This window comes from Hyperolius riggenbachi, chromosome 8, assembly GCF_040937935.1.
Source record: "Hyperolius riggenbachi isolate aHypRig1 chromosome 8, aHypRig1.pri, whole genome shotgun sequence".
NCBI lineage: Eukaryota > Metazoa > Chordata > Amphibia > Anura > Hyperoliidae > Hyperolius > Hyperolius riggenbachi.
The window spans coordinates 10,120,327-10,144,080 of NC_090653.1; the positions used below are offsets into that span (position 1 = coordinate 10,120,327).

At 46.7% G+C, this 23,754-nt stretch overlaps 1 protein-coding gene across 2 annotated transcripts in view; it reads left to right on the plus strand.

Moving 5' to 3' along the window:
* The window catches only part of LOC137528026 (xaa-Pro aminopeptidase 2-like), a 124,793-nt gene that overhangs the window by 61,364 nt on the left and 39,675 nt on the right, over nt 1–23,754 (plus strand). For both annotated transcript variants that reach the window (XM_068249247.1, XM_068249246.1), the window contains exons 6-11: nt 393–479; nt 4,217–4,363; nt 10,606–10,707; nt 16,232–16,313; nt 18,122–18,317; nt 18,433–18,522. In XM_068249247.1, coding sequence (XP_068105348.1) covers nt 393–479; nt 4,217–4,363; nt 10,606–10,707; nt 16,232–16,313; nt 18,122–18,317; nt 18,433–18,522 — 704 coding nt within the window. The remainder of the gene's footprint in view (nt 1–392; nt 480–4,216; nt 4,364–10,605; nt 10,708–16,231; nt 16,314–18,121; nt 18,318–18,432; nt 18,523–23,754) is intronic.

Genomic DNA, 23,754 nt, shown 5'->3' on the forward strand with positions numbered 1-23,754 from the left:
AAATGCACTCTTATCTTGACACACTGTTTTATTGACCTGAGGAAGTGGGTGGATGCCCACAAAACGCATTGTCCAGTGTTTTAGAATAAATACGTTTTGCATCTTGTATCAGTCCTCTCCTTGGGGAGCCGAATCAGCCGGATGTTGTACCTGTATGCAGAGCACATGGCAGAAAGCATGGATGGCTGTAAGTTTCTTTCCACTCTCCAGACACACCTCCTTGTGACATCATGTCCTGCAAGTTACAGTATTATATGACGCTGCTTCTATTGAGAGAGGCTTATTAAGAAGTCTGACCTTAACGAAATGATATTGTTTTATTTCTGTGATATTCTTTAATGGGAAATAGGAAACTGCTCATGTGGAATTGTATATCTGTATCATTTATCCAGCGTCCTCTTACACCATCGTCTCCTGGATCTTCGAAGAGCTGAGCCCCGGGGAGGAGGTCGGCTTTGATCCGTTTCTCTGGTCCATCAGTGAGTCGACTTTTTACATATTTTATGGCAGTTGTAAGAAACAGTAATATGGGGAAAGAGGAATATTTGCATGTCTTGGGATAGCCTAGTGAAAGCCCAGACCTCAATCCAACCGAGAATCTGTGGTATGACGTGCAGGTTGCTGTACACAAACACATCCCATCTAACTTGCAGGAGTTGGAGCAGATTTGCCTTGAGGAATAGGCAGAAAGTAATACAAACATTGTGAAAGGCAAAGTGGCAAATTTGGGGCCTGTGCACTGAGTATTTTGAATATTCTTCCAATGCTTTTGCTAGAGTAAAACTTCTGCATTTCCTATTCTGGCACAAGGTAACATTGCTGAGTGATATGTACTGTGCTGCATCACCTGACTGACTGGCAGTATGTGGTAGGAACTTTTCAGTGGACACTGCTACTAATTATGTTATTTTGGGGAGCACATTGCCTAATTGTTTGGGGGGACACTTGACCTTATTTTGAGGTACATGCTGCCTTTTTATGTTTATTTATATTTTGCAGGGCGAGTTGTTGTCTTATTGTGATGTTTTGGGAACATCAGCTAATAACTATGTTGTTGGGAGGGATCTGCTGCCTAATTAGGTTGTTGGGGTAATGCTGCATACACACTTGAGATAAAAGTCTTTGGAAAAGGCAAGATCACAGACCAATTTTACCCCATTCCATGTAGTATGAGAGCCATACTCTACACAGTCTATTCTATGGAGCTGCACTCCCCATCAGATAAAATCTTTGCAAGATGCTGCACACACAGATGCTGTACACATTCAAAAGATCATTATCTACAAAAGATCTCTTCCTGCAATAGATCCATTCCTGCAAAATGCATTCATAGTCTATGAGATCTGCAGATCCTCATACACACCTTGTTTAACAGACTTCATCTGCATATCTGGCAATCATCTGCAGATCTGAAAATCCATCCTGGTGGATCTGATCTGCAGATGATCTGCAGATGATTGCCTGTTAAACAAGGTGTGTATGATGATCTGCAGATCTCATAGACTATGAATGCATTTTGCAGGAATGGATCTATTGCAGGAAGAGATCTTGCAGGTACTGATCTGTTGCATGTGTACAGCATCTTTGTGTGCAGCATCTTGCAAAGATTTTATCTGATGGGGAGTGCAGCTCCATAGAATAGACTGTGTAGAGTATGGCTCCCATACTACATGGAATGGGGTAAAATTGATCTGTGATCTTGCCTTTTCCAAATACTTTTATCTCAGGTGTGTATGCAGCATTAGATATATCATCTAATCAGGTTTAGGAGAGGGAGAAGATGGGCACACTGCCTAATTATGTTATTAGGTGGTGGGGGAAATGTTGCATGATTATGTTATTTGGAGGTATGTGTTGCCTAATTGGTCTTTGGGAGTATATGCCCGCTTAATTATGATCAGATTCTCAAAGTGGCGACCTTTTCACCTGGATGTGTGTACAGTACTTGAGGTCCTAGCACTGCCCCTGGCGTACGTACAAAAAGGGCGCCTGGACAAAAAGGGCGCGGGGTGTAAACTCTAAATAATAATTAATCATTAATAGGGTTTATAAATATAGTGTGCTATATTTCGTTTACAAATAATGTTTAACAAAATTATAAATCATTAAATAATGTTTATGAAATCGGAAATTGTGAAAACGTTAATCTTCCCTGTTTCAAAAGTTAAACTTATAATTACGTTTATAAAAAAACCAATAATATATGTTTAATTGTTATAATTGTATATTATTGTGAATAACAGTCATTTATGGTTTGTTCTTATAATAAAATCTGAAAATATTGTTTATAAAGATGATATAAATATAACTACGTTCGTAATAAGTGTTGTAATACATTAGTAATTATTACTAAAATTTTACTAAAACTATACCTAAGCCTACTCTTACACAGAACCCTACCTGTACCTATCCCTAACCCCTAGACTCCCCTGTTGGTGCCTAAACCTAAGACCCCCCTGTTGGTGCCTAAACCTAAGACCCCCCCTGTTGGTGCCTAAGTAACCCTCCCTGTACCTACCCCTAACCCCTAGACCCCCCTGTTGGTGCCTAAACCTAAGACCCCCCTGTTGGTGCCTAAACCTAAGACCCCCCTGTTGGTGCCTAAACCTAAGACCCCCCTGTTGGTGCCTAAACCTAAGACCCCCCTGTTAATGCCTAAACCTAAGACCCCCCTGTTGGTGCCTAAACCTAAGACCCCCCTGTTAATGCCTAAACCTAAGACCCCCCTGTTGGTGCCTAAACCTAAGACCCCCCTGTTGGTGCCTAAACCTAAGACCCCCCTTTATTATGTGGATAATTATGTTTTACTAATTGTGGATTAAAAAAATATTTTGCAATTTACGTTACGTACTGATCGCTTTATTTTGTGAATAATAATGTTTTACAAACAGTAAGGGATAAAACTTTAAATAATGTTTTAATTATTTAAATAAGATAAATATGTTTAGTATTTTCATAAACGTTATTCGGCACGGGTGCATTTTATAAACGTAAATCACCACAAGTTCAGTTATAAATCATTAAACAGCTCCGGGCGCCGTTTGTAAACTTTATTTAGCTCCTGGCGCCGTTTATAAACTTTATTTAGCTCCGGCGCCCTTTTTTCCTACCCGGCGCCCATTAAACGCTATTTATTATGGGAGTGAATGGCGGCGCCCTTTTTGTCCACTAGCGGCATGCGCCCTTTTTTCCCAGCCCCCTGCCCCTGACATAGCCCTGGGACCCACACAGACTATAGCGGCCCTCACTGATAAGGAATTACAGATATAAAACAAGAAGTTTTAAATCAGGATGATACCCTTATCCTACTGCTACAGGTATAAAACACTTTCCTGGTAGAGAACGTCAGAGTGCAGAGGACAGATAAAAGAAAGTTCAATATTCATATATTTTAGCTCTCTGAGACACAGGACAGACTGCGTGTTAGGCCTCTTTTCCATGGAAGGCTGAACTACTCATTTGTCACGCAGATCCACTGCCTGACTACTGGCCATAAGCACCATTGCTGGCCACAAGCACCATATGGAAGCATTTGGTAAGACCATGTGGAGGCGTTAACTGGCGGAAAAAGAGTATTTTGTAGTGTCTGAGCGTTGCAACCGCCGCACACAGATCTTCATGGGAGGTCTGCCTGTCCACCTCTTGTGCCGAGTGCTAGCAAGCATCCGGCCGGTGGATGGGAGCACCTGACAGGCGGTGAATTCCCCTCCTTCAGCAGTTAGTGGAAAGAGGCCTCATTGAGCTGAGACCAGACACTTTTTAAAAAAAAATTTAAGCATAACATAAAACTGTACAATATCTAAAAGTCATTTTTAGGAGTAGGAGGATAGCTACAATCGTTTATCTTATCAGTTTATTTTCACTTAAAGTTCACTTTAAGCACACAGTTATTTTCCACCTTCAGAAATCGGCAAGTATGTTGTGGAACTGAAATAATGAAATAGTGCTAACCTGACAAAAAAAATCAGCTTCCACTCTATCTTGTAATGCATCAAGGGCAGCACAGAGGGCGATGAGTACATTGCTAAGGCACTGTATTATACTTATGGGAGTGGCTTATTCTCAGTGGTCTATATACAGTAAGTTCGGTGGGTGGGACTTCAGTGATGTGTCACATGACTCTGTGCTTTGCCGCCTCCCACTCATGCTGTGTATAGATATATATATCTGAGCCGCTTCTCAATATGCGTTCAGTTTGTTTTCTCTCTTTCTGCAGATTCATGGAAATCCTACAGCAACTTGTTTGCCGGATCTGGGAGGGTTCTCCGCTCCATACCCACCAATCTGGTGTACACAGTGTGGGGGAGCCAGCGCCCCCCTCTGCCCGATAACGAGATTTACTCCGTGCCTGAACAATTTCTGGGTAGGAAAACACATTCATTGTTAGTCATGAGCAGGAGTTGCGTATCAAATTGTAACTTTGCATCATCATTCGCAATTACAATGCAAAATCGTAATGGGAAATTTTGCGGATATCTTGATTATGTTTTGAACAGTAATCAGTAACTTTGTGCCTACTTTAGCGGGTAACAGCAAAGCCCCCCATACATGCTATAGTCCCAAAATTGCGACGCATGTTAAAGTGAATGTTTACCGGATTAAAAAAGAAAAAGTCAGATACTCACCTAAGGAGAGGGAAGGCTCGGTCCTAATGAGCCTTCCCTCTCCTCTCCTGGTGCCCGGTCCCACGCAGGATCCCCCGTGGCAGTATTCGACCAGTTCGGTCAAATACTGCCACTTCCGCATGCCTTCGGGAGCTTTCGGAAGCCTTCGGGAGCACTCGGGCTCCCGAAGACGGGCCGCTCCATACTACGCATGCGCGAGCTCCCTCTATGATGCACTCGCACGTGCGTAGTATGGAGCGGCCCGTCTTCGGAAGCCCGAGTGCTCCCGAAGACCTCCGCAGTCCCTGCGGCGGCGGATGCAAACGGGGGAGCCAGCGCAGCACCGAGGGCACCGGGAGAGGAGAGGGAAGGCTCATTAGGACCGAGCCTTCCCTCTCATTAGGTGAGTATCTGACTTTTTCTTTTTTTAAACGGTACCCATTGGCTTTAAAGGGAACAGAGGAAATAAGTCGTAAAAAAAATAGAAAAGGCCTTAAAGTGTTGTAAAAAATTTATGTTAAAAAAATACAAAGGAAAAATGGTTTTTAAACTCAGAAAAAATATAGTTTAAGGGATCCCTAAGCAGGACCCTAAAATGGCCAAATGAACTTGCCTGGTGCTTCCTGCAGTCACTCGTAGTCCGTGAGATCCCTCTGCGTCCTCCGGGCTCCCTCCGTTCTGCCCCCGGTGGCTCCGTTAGAGCGGTGACTGTAGCCGAAGTCATGCACAATTGCGCATGCAAAGCCCCTCCGAGCGCCCCGTCTTGCTTGCGTTACCAGTCGCTGTAAGCATTCTGCGCATGCAGTTCTCTAAAGCAGTGTTTTTCAACCAGTGTTCCGCGGCACGCCGCGTAACGTTGCCTGGTGTGCCGTCCTCTTCTCCCCCTCCCGCCCGTGCCGCCGCTGTTATTAGCATAGCAGCGGCCGCTCTCCCCTCTCCGGCGCCTGTATATTCTAGCAGCGTATCTCCGGCTGCTCTGTCTGTGTGATGCGGAAGGAGGGAGGGCTCGGTTCCCATAGTAACGGCGTAACATATCGCCGTTACAGGAAGCCGCTGCCCGGATGCTTCCTTCCGCATCACACAGACAGAGCAGCCGGAGATACGCTGCTAGAATATACACGCGCTGGAGAGGGGAGAGCGGCAGCTGTTAAGGTAATAACAGCGTTGGCCGTGGGGACGGGCGGGAGGCACTAAACTGGCTATACTGGGGCACTATTCTGGGGTACTATACTGGCTATCCTGGGGCACTAAACTGGCTATACTGGGGCACTATTCTAGCTATACTGGGGCACTATACTGGCTATACTGGGGCACTATACTAGCTATACTGGGGCACTATACTGGGGTACTATTCTGGCTATACTGGGGCACTATACTAGCTATACTTGGGCACTATACTGGGGCACTATACTGGCTATACTGGGGGGCTATACTGGGGCACTATACTAGCTATACTGGGGGGCTATACTGGGGCACTATGCTGGCTATACTGGGGCACTATTCTGGCTATACTGGGGCACTATACTGGCTATACTGGGGCACTATACTGGGGGGCTATACTGGGGCACTATACTAGCCATACTGGGGGGCTATACTGGGGCACTATGCTGGCTATACTGGGGCACTATTCTGGCTATACTGGGGCACTATACTGGCTATACTGGGGCACTATACTGGGGGGCTATACTGGGGCACTATACTAGCTATACTGGGGGGCTATACTGGGGCACTATGCTGGCTATACTGGGGCACTATTCTGGCTATACTGGGGCACTATACTAGCTATACTGGGGCACTATGCTGGCTATACTGGGGCACTATTCTGGCTATACTGGGGCACTATACTGGCTATACTGGGGCACTATACTGGGGCACTATGCTGGCTATACTGGGGCACTATTCTGGCTATACTGGGGCACTATACTAGCTATACTGGGGCACTATACTAGCTATACTGGGGCACTATGCTGGCTATACTGGGGCACTATGCTGGCTATACTGGGGCACTATTCTGGCTATACTGGGGCACTATACTGGCTATACTGAGGCAACTAAACTCCCTACACTGGGGCAACTATGCTAGCTATGCAGCCGCAACTCCGCCCGTCGCCGCCCCCCCCCCCCCCCCCCCCCGCGCCGTTCCCCGGAGAAAAATTTGGTCAGGCAGTGTTCCCCGGGCCGGAAAAGGTTGGGAACCACTGCTCTAAAGAATGTGTCCCTTAACCACTTAAGGACCACAGTGCTAAAGAGCAGGCCGTTTTTGTGGAAAATGGACACTGCAGCTTTAAGGCCAAGCTGCAGGGCTGCACAACTCAGCACGCAAGTGATTTCCCCCCCCCCCCCCTTTTCTGCCCACCAACAGAGCTCTCTGTTGGTGGGGTCTGATCTCCCCCCGTGTTTATTTTTTTAAATAAATATTTGTTTATTTATTTTCTTATTATTTTTTACTTTTTATTTATTTTTATTTTTGTTAAACATCTCCCTCCCCCCAGCCAGTCAATCCTGGCGATCAGTAGAGTTGGGCCGAACCTCCGATTTTGGGTTCGCGAACTTCCGCGAAAGGTTCGGTTCGCGAAAAAGTTCGCGAACCGCAATAGACTTCAATGGGGAGGCGAACTTTGAAAGTTTAAAAAAATTCTATCAACTGGAAAAATGATAGAAAACATGTTTCAAAAGCTCTAATACCTGGAGCCACACCTAATTGAGTGAAATACACATCACTGCTGGAGGACCTGCCCACCCTCCCTCCTCCAAGCAAGGTCCTTTATACCATTTGCCTGCCTACACTAATTAGTTATGGGACAGCTGCTACACACTCTGCTAGGGAGATTTTAATTGGCCTCCACCCTCCACCCTTCTACCGGAGGGAGGAGGGTCTCTTCTGCCAGGGAATTATACTATTTTAAAAACCAGTATACATCATACCATAGCTGGGGATACATACATGAGTATACATCATACCATAGCTGGGGATACATACATGAGTATACATCATACCATAGCTGGGAATCAAACCCAGATCTCACTGTGTGGTGGGCACGTCACCCTAAGCACTGTACCACTACAGAAGTAAGTGAAGCTAGCCTAAAATTTAACATTTATGCTCAATGCAATAGAACCATTAGGTTGCTTAAAGGAGAACTGTAGTGAAAGGTATATGGAGGCTACCATATTGATTTCCTTTTAAGCAATACCAGTTACCTGGCTATCCTGCAGATCCTCTGCCTCCAATACTTTTAGCCCTAGACCCTGAACAAGCATGCAGCAGATCTGGTGTTTGACATTTTTGTAAGATCTGACAAGATTAGCTGCATGCTTGTTTCTGGTGTGATTCACACTACAGTGGCTGGATAGTGTACTGGTTAAGGGCTCTGCCTTTGACATGGGAAACCAGGGTTTGAATCCTGGCTAGGTCAAGTACCTATTCAGTAAGGAGTTCAAGGCAAGACTCCCTAACACTGCAGGGTGGCCTCTTGAGCGCGTCCCTGTGGCTTGCAGCTCTTGAGCGCTTTGAGTCCGACAGGAGAAAAGCACTATACAAATGTTTGGATTATTATTATTACTGCAGCCAAATAGATCAGCAGGGCTGCCAGGCAACTGGTATAGCTTAAAAGGAAATCAATATGGCAGCCTCCATATACCTCTCACTACAGTTCTCCTTTAAGCAACCTAATGGTTCTATTGCATTGAGCATAAATGTTAAATTTTAGGCTAGCTTCACTTACTTCTGTAGTGGTACAGTGCTTAGGGTGATGTGCCCACCACACAGTGAGATCTGGGTTCGATTCCCAGCTATGGTATGATCTTGTGTTTGACATTTTTGTAAGATCTGACAAGATTAGCTGCATGCTTGTTTCTGGTGTGATTCACACTACTGCAGCCAAATAGAGCAGCAGGGCTGCCAGGCAACTGGTATAGCTTAAAAGGAAATCAATATGGCAGCCTCCATATACCTCTCACTACAGTTCTCCTTTAAGCAACCTAATGGTTCTATTGCATTGAGCATAAATGTTAAATTTTAGGCTAGCTTCACTTACTTCTGTAGTGGTACAGTGCTTAGGGTGACATGCCCACCACACAGTGAGATCTGGGTTCGATTCCCAGCTATGGTATGATGTATACTCATGTATGTATCCCCAGCTATGGTATGATGTATACTCATGTATGTATTCCCAGCTATGGTATGATGTATACTGGTTTTTAAAATAGTATAATTCCCTGGCAGAAGAGACCCTCAGGGAGGCCAATTAAAATCTCCCTAGCAGAGTGTGTAGCAGCTGTCCTATAACTAATTAGTGTAGCCAGACAACTGAGTCAAATGGTATAAAGGACCTAGCTTGAAGGGCGGGTTCTCTAGCACTGAAAGCAGTGTGTTTGACAATAACATGTCTGCTGACAGTGAAATGGAGGCTAAAAATATACAGCATTATGGGGCGAATCAAACTTCCGCAAAAGTTCGCCTGATGCAGGCGAATGCGAACCCCCAAAGTTCGCCTGGAACCGTTCGGCCCATCTCTAGCGATCAGCTGTCATAGGCTTCTGCCTATGAGAGGCAATCGCTCTCGTGCCTTAGGGGGACAGCTGTGTCACGCGGCTGTCTCCAGTACAGCGCTGCTGCTGATCGCAGCGCTGTACACAGTTATTAGACTGCGGTTTTGCCGTTTAACAGCCTCCGAGCGGCGATTGTTGCTGAGAGACTGAAGGTGGAGCAGAGCTCCGCCTCCCAAGCGGAGATGTGCGCGTCCGCACACAATCTCCTGCAATAGCCGGCCCTAGAACTTGACTCCATTTGGCATTAGGTAGTCCTGGGGCTGCCGCCCCGGTCACGCCCATTGGCGTGACGCAGTTGTTAGGTAGTTGAATACAGAGATATCTCTGAAAAGTCCTAGGGCTTGATTCACAAAAGAGTGCTAACTGTTAGCACGGCCGTTTTCGCGCGAATTTTCGCATTGCGCGCGATCGTGAATTTTCACGCAAAACAATTATGTTTTCGCGCGCAAACGCGAATTTTCACGCGAAAACGATATCGATTTCGCTGTAATATTCGCGTTTGCGCGCGAAAACGTTATCGTTTCACGCGAAAATTCGCGATTGCGCGCAATGCGAAAATTCGCGCGAAAACGCCCGTGCTAACAGTTAGCACTCTTTTGTGAATCAAGCCCCTAATATTGATATTTATTCTAAATCCCCAAATCCTTTGCAATTTTACATTGAATAAAGGTATTCTTAAAGAGACCCTGTAACAAAAAAAAACCCTCCTCTATGGGATACTCACCTCGGGAGGGGAAGCCTCAGGGTCCCAATGAGGATTCCCCCTCCCGTGTAGCTGCAGGCAATCCTGCAGGAATTGCTGCACTTTTTCACAGAATGGAGTACCCCTCCCCATTTTTAACCTCTGAAAAACTCTGCCTCTCTGGTGTGCTGTTATATTGTTTTATCTGTTGTGAATAAATGATTTAGCCACTAGGGGACCTAAGTCCGTTTAAAAAGGGGCTCTAGGTCTCAGTCCTGCCGCCCCCGCATGTTAGTGTGCATGTGCGCACCGGCCCGCCTGGCCCGTCCTCGTCTAGTCCAACGGCTGTCCATGTGCAAATGTGCAGCAGCGCAAACACACGGACCCAGGGACACAGACAGGTGTACACAGGGACACATTATTATATAGGATGAGGTATCTCTCCAGGTGTATTTTTTTAAATCACATTGCTGGCATCAAAGTCAAAATGAGCATAAGGTCTATTTTTCATATATCAAACAATCATTCACTTATTTAATATTTTTTTTTCGTTTCAATATTTGAATATAGTCTTTGTAATATTTTTAATTCAGTGTAGGCTTTATATGATTTTTCACATGCATGCATTTGTTTTTTATTTATGTTTTAATCTGTGAAAACTGGTTTCTTTGGGGAAAATTGTTCCCTGAATGTAAGTAGCAGTAATCTTAACATTTTAGTCATCTCGAGAACGCGGTCATGTGACCTTATCTCGCCTCTGTGTTGCAGGCAGCACTTGGCAGCAGAAGGTGACGAATATCTGGGATCAGATGGAAAAACATTTGCAGAAGCCGACCGCCGTCCTGCTGTCCGCGCTGGAGGAGACCGCCTGTAAGCAGGGCCGGATTTGTACCTTTTACCGCCCAAGGCCCACTGCCACCAGCCGCCCCCTAACCCCCCCCCCCCAAAAAAAAAACCCACTCCCCCCCACCACCACCGCTACCAACATCTCACCCCCAAACTTACACTTTCCCCAAGCAAAAAGTCTTAAAGTGAACATTACACAAAAAATACCTTAAAGGACAACTGTAACTAGATGGATAGGGAGGCTGTCATATTTATTTCATTTTAAGCAATACCAGTTGCCTGGCTATCCTGCTGATCCTCTGCCTCTAATACTTCTAGTCATAGCCCCTGAACAAGCATGCAGCAAATTAGGTTTCTGACATTATTGTCAGATCTGTGCAAGATTAGCTGCATGCTTGTTTCTGGTGTGATTCAGACACTACTGCAGCCAAATAAATCAGCAGGGCTGCCAGGCAACTGGTATTGTTTAAAAGGAAATAAATATGGAAGCATCCATATCCCTTTCTTTACAGTTGTCCTTTAATAGATCATCCTGTTGTCCACTGTTCCTGTACTGAGCATATTCAGACCCCTCACTGCTGCCTGGGACCCTCTTCTTCCTTACCCAAATGTTGTGTTCCTCCCCCCTCTTAGTATATGTAGCCAGATGCTGTCCCCCTTTTATTATAGGCAGCCAGATGCTGCCCACCCCCCCTTAGTATAGGTAGCCAGATGCTGCCCCCCTTAGTATAGGTAGCCAGATGCTGTCCCCCATTTATTATAGGCAGCCAGATGCTGCCCCCCCCCTTAGTATAGGTAGCCAGATGCTGCCCCCCCCCCCCTTAGTATAGGTAGCCAGATGCTGCCCCCCTTAGTATAGGCAGCCAGATGCTGCCCCCCTTAGTATAGGTAGCCAGATGCTGTCCCCCATTTATTATAGGCAGCCAGATGCTGCCCACCCCTCCTTAGTATAGGTAGCCAGATGCTGCCCCCCTTAGTATATGTAGCCAGATGCTGCCCACCCCCCCTTAGTATAGGTAGCCAGATGCTGCCCCCCTTAGTATATGTAGCCAGATGCTGCCCCCTTAGTATATGTAGCCAGATGCTGCCCCCTTAGTATATGTAGCCAGATGCTGCCCCCCTTAGTATAGGTAGCCAGATGCTGCCCCCTTAGTATATGTAGCCAGATGCTGCCCCCTTAGTATATGTAGCCAGATGCTGCCCCCCTTAGTATAGGTAGCCAGATGCTGTCCCCCTTTTATTATAGGCAGCCAGATGCTGCCCCCCTTAGTATAGGTAGCCAGATGATGTTCCCCCTCAGTATATGTGGCCAGATGCTGTCCCCACCTCCCTTAGTATAGGCTGCCAATGCCGTCCACAAGTAACCCCCCTCCCCCTAAGTGTAGGAAGCTCGATTCTGTCCCCATCACCTCTAGCCGACCCCCTCCCCCAGCAGCCGGTGCGGATTTCTTCATCCTCTCTTCCCCCCTCAGTCACTCGCAGAGCGGGAGTCAGTCACTGAACTTTGCAGTGCATCTCTCAATCCAGTCAGCGTCTCTTACATGTGACAGTGAGACAGAGGAATCTTCAGCGCTGAAAGTTCGGTGACTGACTCCCGCTCTGCGAGTGACTGAGGGGGGAAGAGAGGATGAAGATGGACATTCGCACCGGCTCCTACTCTCTGGGAAGGGGGAGGGGCGGCTGAGCAGGAAGAGGATTAGCGCTGTAACAGGAAGCGCTGTGTAGCAGCGGTGATGTGGATGCTGCGGACTTAGGAAGCAGATTTCAGGGCTGGTGACAGGTGAAGTCAACCTGTCACCACCCGCCCCTCACCTTCTGGTGGATTCTGACGCCCTAGGCACCAGTCTTGGGGGCCTTTCCCCAAATCCAGCCCTGCCTGTAAGTGAGCCGCAGCCAATAGGAAACAGGATGAGAACAAACAGCAAATATCTTCCATTCATAAGATTATTGGTTAAAGGGAACTCGCAACATTTCTTAAATCCTTTATCTAGATTATTATTATTATGATTACTTATTTTATTAGTTATATAACCATACAAAGAGAGTAAAAAGAAGAGAACCTTTTTTTTTTTAGATAGAGATATATATATATATATATATATATATATATATATATATATATATATATATATATATATATATATATATATATATATATACTACTGAGAAAAGAGGGAAATGTTACATGTTCTTTTTCTTTCCTATCATTTGTAACCAGCAGGTGGAGCACTCCTCTTACACAAAAAACAACACTTCATTTTAAAGACTGACTTAAAGGAATACTTAAGTGTCCTAAAAAAAATAACTTGTACTCACCCGGGGCTCCCCTCAGCCCCCTGCAGCTGAACGGTGCCCTCGCCGTGTCTCTCCGATGCAGCTGGACTCGCCAGCGGCCACTTCCGGCTGCGCCGTCACCGGCCGACAGGCTGGGAACGCGGCTGAGTAGCCGCGTTCCCGGCCGCAATAGCACCCTCTATAATGCTATTGCGGCCGGGAACGCGGCTAATCAGCCGCGTTCCCAGCCTGTCGGCCGGTGACGGCCGAACCGGAAGTGGCCGCCGGCGAGTCCAGCTGCATCGGAGAGACACGGCGAGGGCATCGTTCACCTGCAGGGGGCTGAGGGGAGCCCCGGGTGAGTACAAGTCATTTTTTTTAGGACACTTAAGTTTTTCTCTAAATCTTAGCATCCAAATTACAAAACTAGTGGAAATCTTAAAACTGGGAAAAATGTATGGCCATTGCAATCCTCCAAGCAATTCACTGATCACAATCGTTGGAATTCAAATGTTTATGAACATTTTTCTTGACAAAAAAAACATTAAAGGGGCACTATGGGCAAAAATTTTAAAATGTAAAATATAGAGTGCCCCCTAGTGGCTGCAGCTCTGGTCTAACACTGCTACTGCCTATAGAGTGCCCCCTAGTGGCTGCAGCTCTGGCCTAACACTGCTACTGCCTATAGAGCGTCCCCTAGTGGCTGCAGCTCTGGCCTAACACTGCTACTGCCTATAGAGCGCCCCCTAGTGTCTGCAGCTCTGGCCTAACACTGCTACTGCCTATAGAGCACCCCTAGTGGCTGCAGCTCTGGCCTAACACTGCTACTGCCTATAGAGCGTCCCCTAGTGGCTGCAGCTCTGGCCTAACACTGCTACTGCCTATAGAGCGCTCCCTAGTGGCTGCAGCTCTGGCCTAACACTGCTATTGCCTATAGAGCACCCCCTAGTGGCTGCAGCTCTGGCCTAACACTGCTACTGCCTATAGAGAGCCCCCTAGAGGCTGCAGCTCTGGCCTAACACTGCTACTGCCTATAGAGCACCCCTAGTGGCTGCAGCTCTGGCCTAACACTGCTACTGCCTATAGAGCACCCCTAGTGGCTGCAGCTCTGGCCTAACACTGCTACTGCCTATAGAGCGTCCCCTAGTGGCTGCAGCTCTGGCCTAACACTGCTACTGCCTATAGAGCGCTCCCTAGTGGCTGCAGCTCTGGCCTAACACTGCTATTGCCTATAGAGCACCCCCTAGTGGCTGCAGCTCTGGCCTAACACTGCTACTGCCTATAGAGAGCCCCCTAGTAGCTGCGGCTCCGGCCTAACACTGCTACTGCCTATAGAGCGCCCCCTAGTGGCTGCAGCTCCGACCTAACACTGCTACTGCCTATAGAGCTCCCCCTAGTGGCTGCAGCTCTGGCCTAACACTGCTACTGCCTATAGAGCGCCCCCTAGTGGCTGCAGCTCTGGTCTAACACTGCTACTGCCTATAGAGCGCCCCCTAGTGGCTGCAGCTCTGGTCTAACACTGCTACTGCCTATAGAGCACCCCCTAGTGGCTGCAGCTCTGGCCTAACACTGCTACTGCCTATAGAGCACCCCTAGTGGCTGCAGCTCTGGCCTAACCCTGCTACTGCCTATAGAGCGTCCCCTAGTGGCTGCAGCTCTGGCTTAACACTGCTACTGCCTATAGAGCGCTCCCTAGTGGCTGCAGCTCCGGCCTAACACTGCTACTGCCTATAGAGTGCCCCCTAGTGGCTGCAGCTCTGGCCTAACACTGCTACTGCCTATAGAGCACCCCCTAGTGGCTGAAGCTCTGGCCTAACACTGCCACTGCCTATAGAGCGCTCCCTAGTGGCTCCAGCTCTGGCCTAACACTGCTACTGCCTATAGAGTGCCCCCTAGTGGCTGCAGCTCCGGCCTAACACTGCTACTGCCTATAGAGAGCCCCCTAGTAGCTGCGGCTCCGGCCTAACACTGCTACTGCCTATAGAGCGCCCCCTAGTGGCTGCAGCTCCGACCTAACACTGCTACTGCCTATAGAGCTCCCCCTAGTGGCTGCAGCTCTGGCCTAACACTGCTACTGCCTATAGAGCGCCCCCTAGTGGCTGCAGCTCTGGTCTAACACTGCTACTGCCTATAGAGCGCCCCCTAGTGGCTGCAGCTCTGGTCTAACACTGCTACTGCCTATAGAGCACCCCCTAGTGGCTGCAGCTCTGGCCTAACACTGCTACTGCCTATAGAGCACCCCTAGTGGCTGCAGCTCTGGCCTAACCCTGCTACTGCCTATAGAGCGTCCCCTAGTGGCTGCAGCTCTGGCTTAACACTGCTACTGCCTATAGAGCGCTCCCTAGTGGCTGCAGCTCCGGCCTAACACTGCTACTGCCTATAGAGTGCCCCCTAGTGGCTGCAGCTCTGGCCTAACACTGCTACTGCCTATAGAGCACCCCCTAGTGGCTGAAGCTCTGGCCTAACACTGCTACTGCCTATAGAGCGCTCCCTAGTGGCTCCAGCTCTGGCCTAACACTGCTACTGCCTATAGAGTGCCCCCTAGTGGCTGCAGCTCCGGCCTAACACTGCTACTGCCTATAGAGCTCCCCCTAGTGGCTGCAGCTCTGGCTTAACACTGCTACTGCCTATAGAGCGCTCCCTAGTGGCTGCAGCTCCGGCCTAACACTGCTACTGCCTATAGAGCCCCCCGTAGTGGCTGCAGCTCTGGCCTAACACTGCTACTGCCTATAGAGCACCCCCTAGTGGCTGCAGCTCTGGCCTAACACTGCTACTGCCTATAGAGCCCCCCGTAGTGGCTGCAGCTCTGGCCTAACACTGCTACTGCCTATAGAGCGCCCCCTAGTGGCTGCAGCTCTGACCTAACACTACTACTGCCAATAGAGCGCCCCCTAGTGGCTGCAGCTCTGACCTAACACTGCTACTGCCTATAGAGCACCCCCTAGTGGCTGCAGCACTGTCGCTTTGAGTTCGCCAGGAGAAAAGCGCAATATAAATGTTCTGTGTGTTGTCTTGTCAACTACATCACATGTGCATCAAATGCGATATATGGAATTGGATTGGAATCGGGCCAGGAAAATTCATTAGGAAGTACATTTGATTCACCCAAATAGAGCTGCAGATAATTTGCATGAAATTTACCCACAAGAAAGACTTATTACAGTAACCCCTCACTGACCTCTCTTTGTTACCGATATGTAATAGAATTATATAATAGAAATGATAGAATATACGAGTCATTGCTTTCAGCTACAATGTGTCTTCTGCTCTGTAGGGCTGTTTAACCTGCGGGGCCAGGACATCCCGTACAACCCCTTCTTCTACTCCTACGGAATGCTGACCAGCGACACCATCAGGTAATACTGAGAATGGCAACTCATCGTCAACATTTCAGAAAGTTCCATTTACAGTATGACATACAGAAAAATTCAGATTTCACTGAAAACTGCTATAAACCGATATTACTGCTGCACTGATTTTAACCATAGCTTATTATTGTAAAAACTACTTTCCCTTTTAATTGCAATATGTCAACACCACTGAGATCCCAGAACTGACAGCCACACTGGCCTGCTAGTGGAGCGGAGATTTTTCACGTTCCGCTCACGCTTTTTTGTCACGTCTTCAAATCAGTGAGTGAAGAGGACATTGACAAGCCAGGGACGGTATTTTGCAATGTTCCCAACCTTCCTGAAATGGCTCTCCGGGTAAAAACGCCAGGGAAGCCCTGCAAAGTTCTCAAGGAACCATGGGGGTGAGCATGGCTGATCTAAAGCCAGTTTTTGGAGGAAGTTGATTAACTTATCTGTATGTTTTTGGGAGGTGGGCTGAAAAACCAGAGTGCCCGGAGGAAACCCACGCAGACACAGGGAGAACATACAAACATCTTATAGATAGTGCCCTGGCTGGGATTATCTGCAAGGTGAGAGCGCTAACCGCTACATAACCCTGCTGCCCACCATTTATCCTACACCGTTACATTTTTTGAAAAATTGATCGTAATTTTTCACCACGGCGGATCAAAAAATTACTGGGGAAAAAACAGGAAATTTGATCACATTCCTCAATTGAATTCTATACAACCAACCATTTTTATATAAAAAAAAAAAAAATAGGAACATCAAAATATTTATTGTGGCCACCATTAGGGGATATCTTTAATTTTTTGTTTTTTCAAGATTGTGACCTATAGTATCCTATATGCCAATTCGGATTCTGTGGAATTGAAATTTTAAGCATTTCTGATCGGAAATCTGAAAATGGAAATTGTAATTCTGGGTAAATCTGATTTACCATAATCACAGGAGTCAGAAGCACTGGACCAATCAGAGAAGGCAGAATTTATCTGCAAAAAATCCGATCACACTGGTCATTTTAGAGCAAACACAAGATTGATTTTCCATTTTTCGCGATTTCCGTTTTTCCAAATTCTGTTTTTCCGATTTCCGTTTATTTGCGTTCTCTGATGCAAAAAATGACTAATAAAATACCCCTCAAAAATTGGTAATGGGAAAAAACGGAAATTGGCATTGGCGGACATTGGAATTTCAGAGGAATTAGAAATAGGCATTCCCGACCAGCATACGAGAGGTAGACTTTGGCGTAGGATACAGCCGGTATATGGCTGATCCTGCTGCTGCACAAGTCTGGGCCGTGTTAAATACTATTCCCCTTCCAGGCCGCATGGATGGTGGGTGATGTTGTAATTCAGCTTCCAGCTATTGCTGGAGGCCGAATTATTGTGTTTTAAAAGTAACTTCAGCTCTGTCTTCTGACGGCGCCGAAGTTACTTCCTGTGCACCGCTATAGCTGTAATTCCTATTACGGCCTATGGTGGCGCCGGCTGCCGTGTTCACCCGACCATCCCTTGTGCCCTATTCATCTGAAGTCTTGTTATAACAAAACCTTTGAGGAGCATAGTGTTATTTCTGTAAATAGAAATGGTCATTGAGACGTTAATAATTTTAGCTTGTATGCAGTTTGGAATTTGGTAAATGAATACAGATATTAGGCCAATCAAAACCTACAGGAAGTGTGTCGGATTCTACAACTTGCATTATTGTTTCATGCAAGTCTGAATTGTTAGCGTCTGACCATCTTGAATTGTGCGCCTTCATTTCTGTCCTTCGGAGGCGGTCCAGTTATCCTTGTCCTCTCTGCGCAGATTGTTTGTGAACGTCAGCCGCATCACCAGCAAAGTGCGCGATCACCTGAACTCCGCCTGCTCGGGGCCCATGTGCGTTCAGATCCTGGAGTACGAGGCAGTGCGTAACACCCTCATAGACTATGTGAAGGGGGATGTGAGGGTCTGGATCGGATCGGAATACACCAACTATGGCATTTATGAAATTATACCGCAGGTAAGCCGTTCAGGATCGCTGTCACTACCAGAAGATGTGCCGAAACCAGCGAGTACTTATTACCTCATGCTGGTTTCTCAGGTACGATAATATCTGTCCTCACATTATATTGCAGAATAAACTCGTGTCGGACAGTTACTCTCCGGTTATGGTGACGAAAGCCGTGAAGAATGACAAAGAGCAGCGGCTGCTGAAGGAATGTCACGTGAGTACTAATATATACTTTACATCCAAAAGTATGTCTCTGCGCAGCTGCACTTTTTTAGGCCTCTTTTCTACAGTCAGTGAGCAGTTGCCGGGCAGCAGTGAGCAGTTGCCGGGCAGCAGTGAGCAGTTGCAAGGCAGCAGTGAGCAGTTATCAGGCAGTAGCAAGCAGTTGCCAGGCAGCAGTAGTAAGCAGTTGCCAGGCAGCAGTGTGCAGTTACCAGGCAGCAGTGTGCAGTTACTAGGCAGCAGTGTGCAGTTACTAGGCAGCAGTGTGCAGTTACTAGGCAGCAGTGTGCAGTTACTAGGCAGCAGTGTGCAGTTACTAGGCAGCAGTGTGCAGTTACTAGGCAGCAGTGTGCAGTTACTAGGCAGCAGTGTGCAGTTACTAGGCAGCAGTGTGCAGTTACTAGGCAGCAGTGTGCAGTTACTAGGCAGCAGTGTGCAGTTACTAGGCAGCAGTGTGCAGTTACCAGGCAGCAGTGAGCAGTAGCCAGGCAGCAGCAAGCAGTTGTGAGGGGCATTTCCCTGCCTATCAACTGCCCGTGGAAAAGAGGTCACAGTGAGTCATGCAGACATTTGAATGTAACTGCATGCGTTTCACCAAAACATGCACACTGCAGTGTGACACAAACGCATTGCTGGGAATACTAATACGGTAGGTGGGGAAAACGTGTGTGCGCATGCGTGGAGAGAGGCATGTGACGTATTAGATGGTGAACTCTTGAAGTGATGTTAAACTCTAAAAACTTAAAATGTAAAAAATAACCACTGTTTTATGTTAAAGTAATATCTATAACAAATGATCTAGACTCTTTGTGCAAAACACATTGTAATCATCAAATAAACTATTTAAGGGCCAGTGCATACCAAAAACCGCTAGGGTATCCGCAAATGTTAGCGTTTCTTGAAGCGTTTTTTTCTAGGCGATTCTAGGCATGTACCTAGCGATTTTTCTAATCATGCCTATCGATTTTTGTAGCGTTTTTTTTATTTTTGGTTACCAGTAAAGCTGTACCTGAACCGCTTATGTAACAAAAACGCCTGGAAAACAACTCTGATCTGGCGCCTTTCAGAGTGATTTTCCACTTTCCTATACTTAACATTGAGGCTGAATCGCCTCAGAAATCTGCAGAAAATGCTGCAGCCCCCGAGTTTGCTTTTAGAGAAAAAAAATAATCGCTCTGGAGCGCACCATCCCATTCAAATACATTATCCAAGCGCTTTTCGAACCGCAAGCATTTTTAAAAACTGCTATTGGTGTGCACCAGCCTTAAAGGGAAGGTTCAGGGAGGTGTTTCAAAAAATAAAAATACTAATCCACTTACCTGGGGCTTCCTCCAGCCCGTGGCAGGCAGGACGTGCCCTCGACACCGCTCTGGAGGCTCCCGGTCTTCTCCAGTGGCTCACCTGACCTGGCCAGGCCGTCGTCAGACGTCCTCCGGGCTGTACTGCGCAGGCGCAGAACTACTGTGCCTGCGCAGTACAGCCTGGAGGACGTCCGATGACGTCAGCGCAGGTGCGTGAGACGCACGTTGGAGCGCACAGGAGCCCGACCAGGAAGCTGGCCTGGCCAGGTCGGGTGCGCCACCAGAGAAGACCGGGAGCCTCCGGAGTGGCATCGAGGGCACGTCCTGCCTGCCACGGGCTGGAGGAAGCCCCAGGTAAGTGGATTAGTATTTTTATTTTTTGAAACACCTCCCTGAACCTTCCCTTTAAGGCTAGTGCACACCAATAGCAGTTCTGCGCGTTTTTAAAAACGCTTGCGGTTCGAAAAGCGCTTGGCTAATGTATTTGAATGGGATGGGGCACTCCAGAGCGATTAGTTTTTTCTCCAAATGCAAACTTGGAGGCTGCAGCATTTTTGCAGATTTCGATTCAGCCTCAATGGTAAAGAGAAACTCCGAGCAAGAATTGAACTTTCCCAATCAATAGCTGATACCCCCTTTTACATGAGAAATCTATTCCTTTTCACAAACAGACCATCAGGGGGCGCTGTATGACTGATATTGTGGTGAAACCCCTCCCACAAGAAACTCTGAGTAGCGAGGTACTCCTGGCAGTTTCCTGTCTGTGAACCTTGTTGCATTGTGGGAAATAGCTGTTTACAGCGGTTTCCAACTGCCAAAACAGATAGCAGCAGCTACATCACCTGCCAACAGTAAAAATGTCACCACCATGTGATGAATGTCAGAATGTAAATCAGGGATTTAAAAGACTTTACAATGGGCAAACACTGACAAAATCATTTATACATAATTATTTTAAAAATGAAGCACTATTTTTATTACATTATTTTCACTGGAGTTCCTCTTTAAGTATAGGAAAGTGGAAAATCACTCTGAAAGGCGCCAGATCAGAGTTGTTTTCCAGGCGTTTTTGTTACATAAGCGGTTCAGGTACAGCTTTACTGTAACCAAAAATAGAAAACCGCTACACAAAAATGCTCCAAAAATCGATAGGCATGATTAGAAAATCGCTAGGTACATGACTAGAATCGCCTAGAAAAAAACGCTTCAAGAAACGCTAACATTTGCGGATACCCTAGCGGTTTTTGGTATGCACTGGCCCTTAAATAGTTTATTTGATGATTACAATGTGTTTTGCACAAAGAGTCTAGATCATTTGTTATAGATATTACTTTAACATAAAACAGTAGTTATTTTTTTAGATTTTAAGTTTTTAGAGTTTAATATCACTTCAAGAGTTCACCATCTAATATGTCACATGCATCTCTCCACGCATGCGCACACACTAGTGTTGTCCGGATCACGAACGATTCGGATCTTTGATCCGAATCTATTTTGTGAGTCGAATCATCCGAATCATCAAAATGAGTGATTCGGATCACACAGGGGGCGGGGCCAGGAGCGACACGCCCCCTCTCAGCGGGCAGCGGGGTCCTGGAAGCAGAGCTGAGATGGATCGCTCTGTTGGAGGGGAGCCAGCCTTGCAGGGACATGTAGATGAGAGAGAGGGGACATGGGTGCCACTGCCAGATATGTGTAGAGCACACATACTGGCTATAATGTGCTGCTCATTATAGGCTGTCTGTTCCGTAGTTGCGCACAGTGAACACATTGGAAGCTTTTGGCTCAGCTCAGTAACGTTACAGGCAGCGTGCTGGGCTAGGACAGGGCAGGCACTGTGATTGCTGTGCAATATGATCCTCCTGCACTGCTCTAAACAGCTGCACTTCACTTCTGGGAATGCTTTGGGGAATGGGAGTTGGGAGTATACAGATGAGCATATAGGTGAAATACATGTAAAGCATAGGATTGCAGCATGTGGGTATTGTGTGCAAGCAAACATTTCTGTTCTCTGCTCGTCCCTCCTCCCTTCTCTGTCCCCTCCCTGCCCTCTGTCCATCTTCTCCCCTTCTCTGTGTGTCCACCCCCCTCCCCTTCTCCTGTCCTGCTAGTCATTTCACCCCGAATGCTTCCCTTGTAAAATGATCCGAGATTTGGATCAAAGATCCGGATCTTTTCAATGATCCAATTCGAATCATCCGGATCATTGAAAAGATCCGAACTTCGCATCTCTAACACACACACGTTTTCTCCACCTACCGTATTAGTATTCCCAGCAATGCGTTTGTGTCACACTGCAGTGTGCATGTTTTGGTGAAATACATGCAGTTACAATCAGATGTCTGCACGACTCACTGAGGTCTCTTTTCCACGGGCATTTGATAGGCAGGGAAATGCCCCTCACAACTGCTTGCTGCTGCCTGGTAACTGCTAACTAGAAGAACTTTTTGCCATAGCCCCTGAACAAGCATGCAGCAGATCAGGTGTTTCTGACATTATTGTCAGATCTGACAAAATTAGCTGCATGCTTGTTTCCGGTGTGATTCAGACACTATTATAGCCAAATAGATCAGCAGGACAGCCAGGCAACTGGTATTGCTTAAAAGGAGATATATATGGCAGCCACCATATCACTCTCACTTTAAAGGGGAACTGAAGTGAGAGTGATATGGTGGCTGCCATATGTATCTCCTTTTAAGCAATACCAGTTGCCTGGCTGTCCTGCTGATCTATTTGGCTATAATAGTGTCTGAATCACACCGGAAACAAGCATGCAGCTAATTTTGTCAGATCTGACAATAATGTCAGAAACGCCTGATCTGCTGCATGCTTGTTCAGGGGCTATGGCAAAAAGATCTTCTAGTTAGCAGTTACCAGGCAGCAGTGAGCAGTTACCAAGCAGCAGTGAGCAGTTGTGAGGGGCATTTCCCTGCCTATCAACTGTCCGTGGAAAAAAGGCCTAATGTGACAGGGTCTTCACTGGCCAGCATCAAGACTCAGGCCTGGAACCCACTACTACTTTCATGAGCGTGTTCTGGTGATTTTGATAGAGATTTTAAAAAGTGTACGTTTTTTGCCAGCCATTGTGATATTGATTTGCGATTAGCAATTTTAATTCTGATTGTTCCTTTCAAGTTATTTGATCTTTTTTTTTTTTAGTTTGCAGTAATTTAAAATCTCACAGAGATCGTTATGTGTAGCAATTTATTGAAGCGCAAACGCTCCCAAACCGCTGCATGTCCTGCGATTGTTACATACATTTACATTGGCAGAACGTTTAGGGAAATCGCTAGCGATTTAAAGCGCTCCCTAAACGCTCAAAAAGTGCTCTAGTGCGTTCCAGCCCTAACATGTTCCTATGTTTATTAGGTCTCTTTTCCACAGGCATGCAAAGATTTTACAATGAGCAAACTTTGACTTAAAGAGAAACTCCGACCAAGAATAGAACTTTATCCCAATCAGTAGCTGATACCCCCTTTTACATGAGAAATCTATTCCTTTTCACAAACAGACCATCAGGGGGCGCTGTATGGCTGATATTTTGGTGAAACCCCTCCCACAAGAAACTGAGTACGTACTCTTGGCAGTTTCCTATCTGTGAACACTGTTGCATTATGGGAAATGGCTGTTTACAGCTGTTTCCAACTGCCAAAACAACAAGCAGCAGCTACATCACCTGCCAGCAGTAAAAATGTCACCATGATGTGATAAATGTCAGAATATAAATCAGGGATTTAAAAGATTTTACAATGGGCAAACACTGACTAATTAATTTATACATAATGATTGTAAACATTAACCTATTTTGGTTCCTGGACGTAGAAACTACGTCCAGGAACCATGCGCACTACCGCGGCCGATCGCGCGCGTGCTCCTGGCCCGCGGTTCCTTAGCCAGGCAATCAGTGAATCGGGCTATGGTGC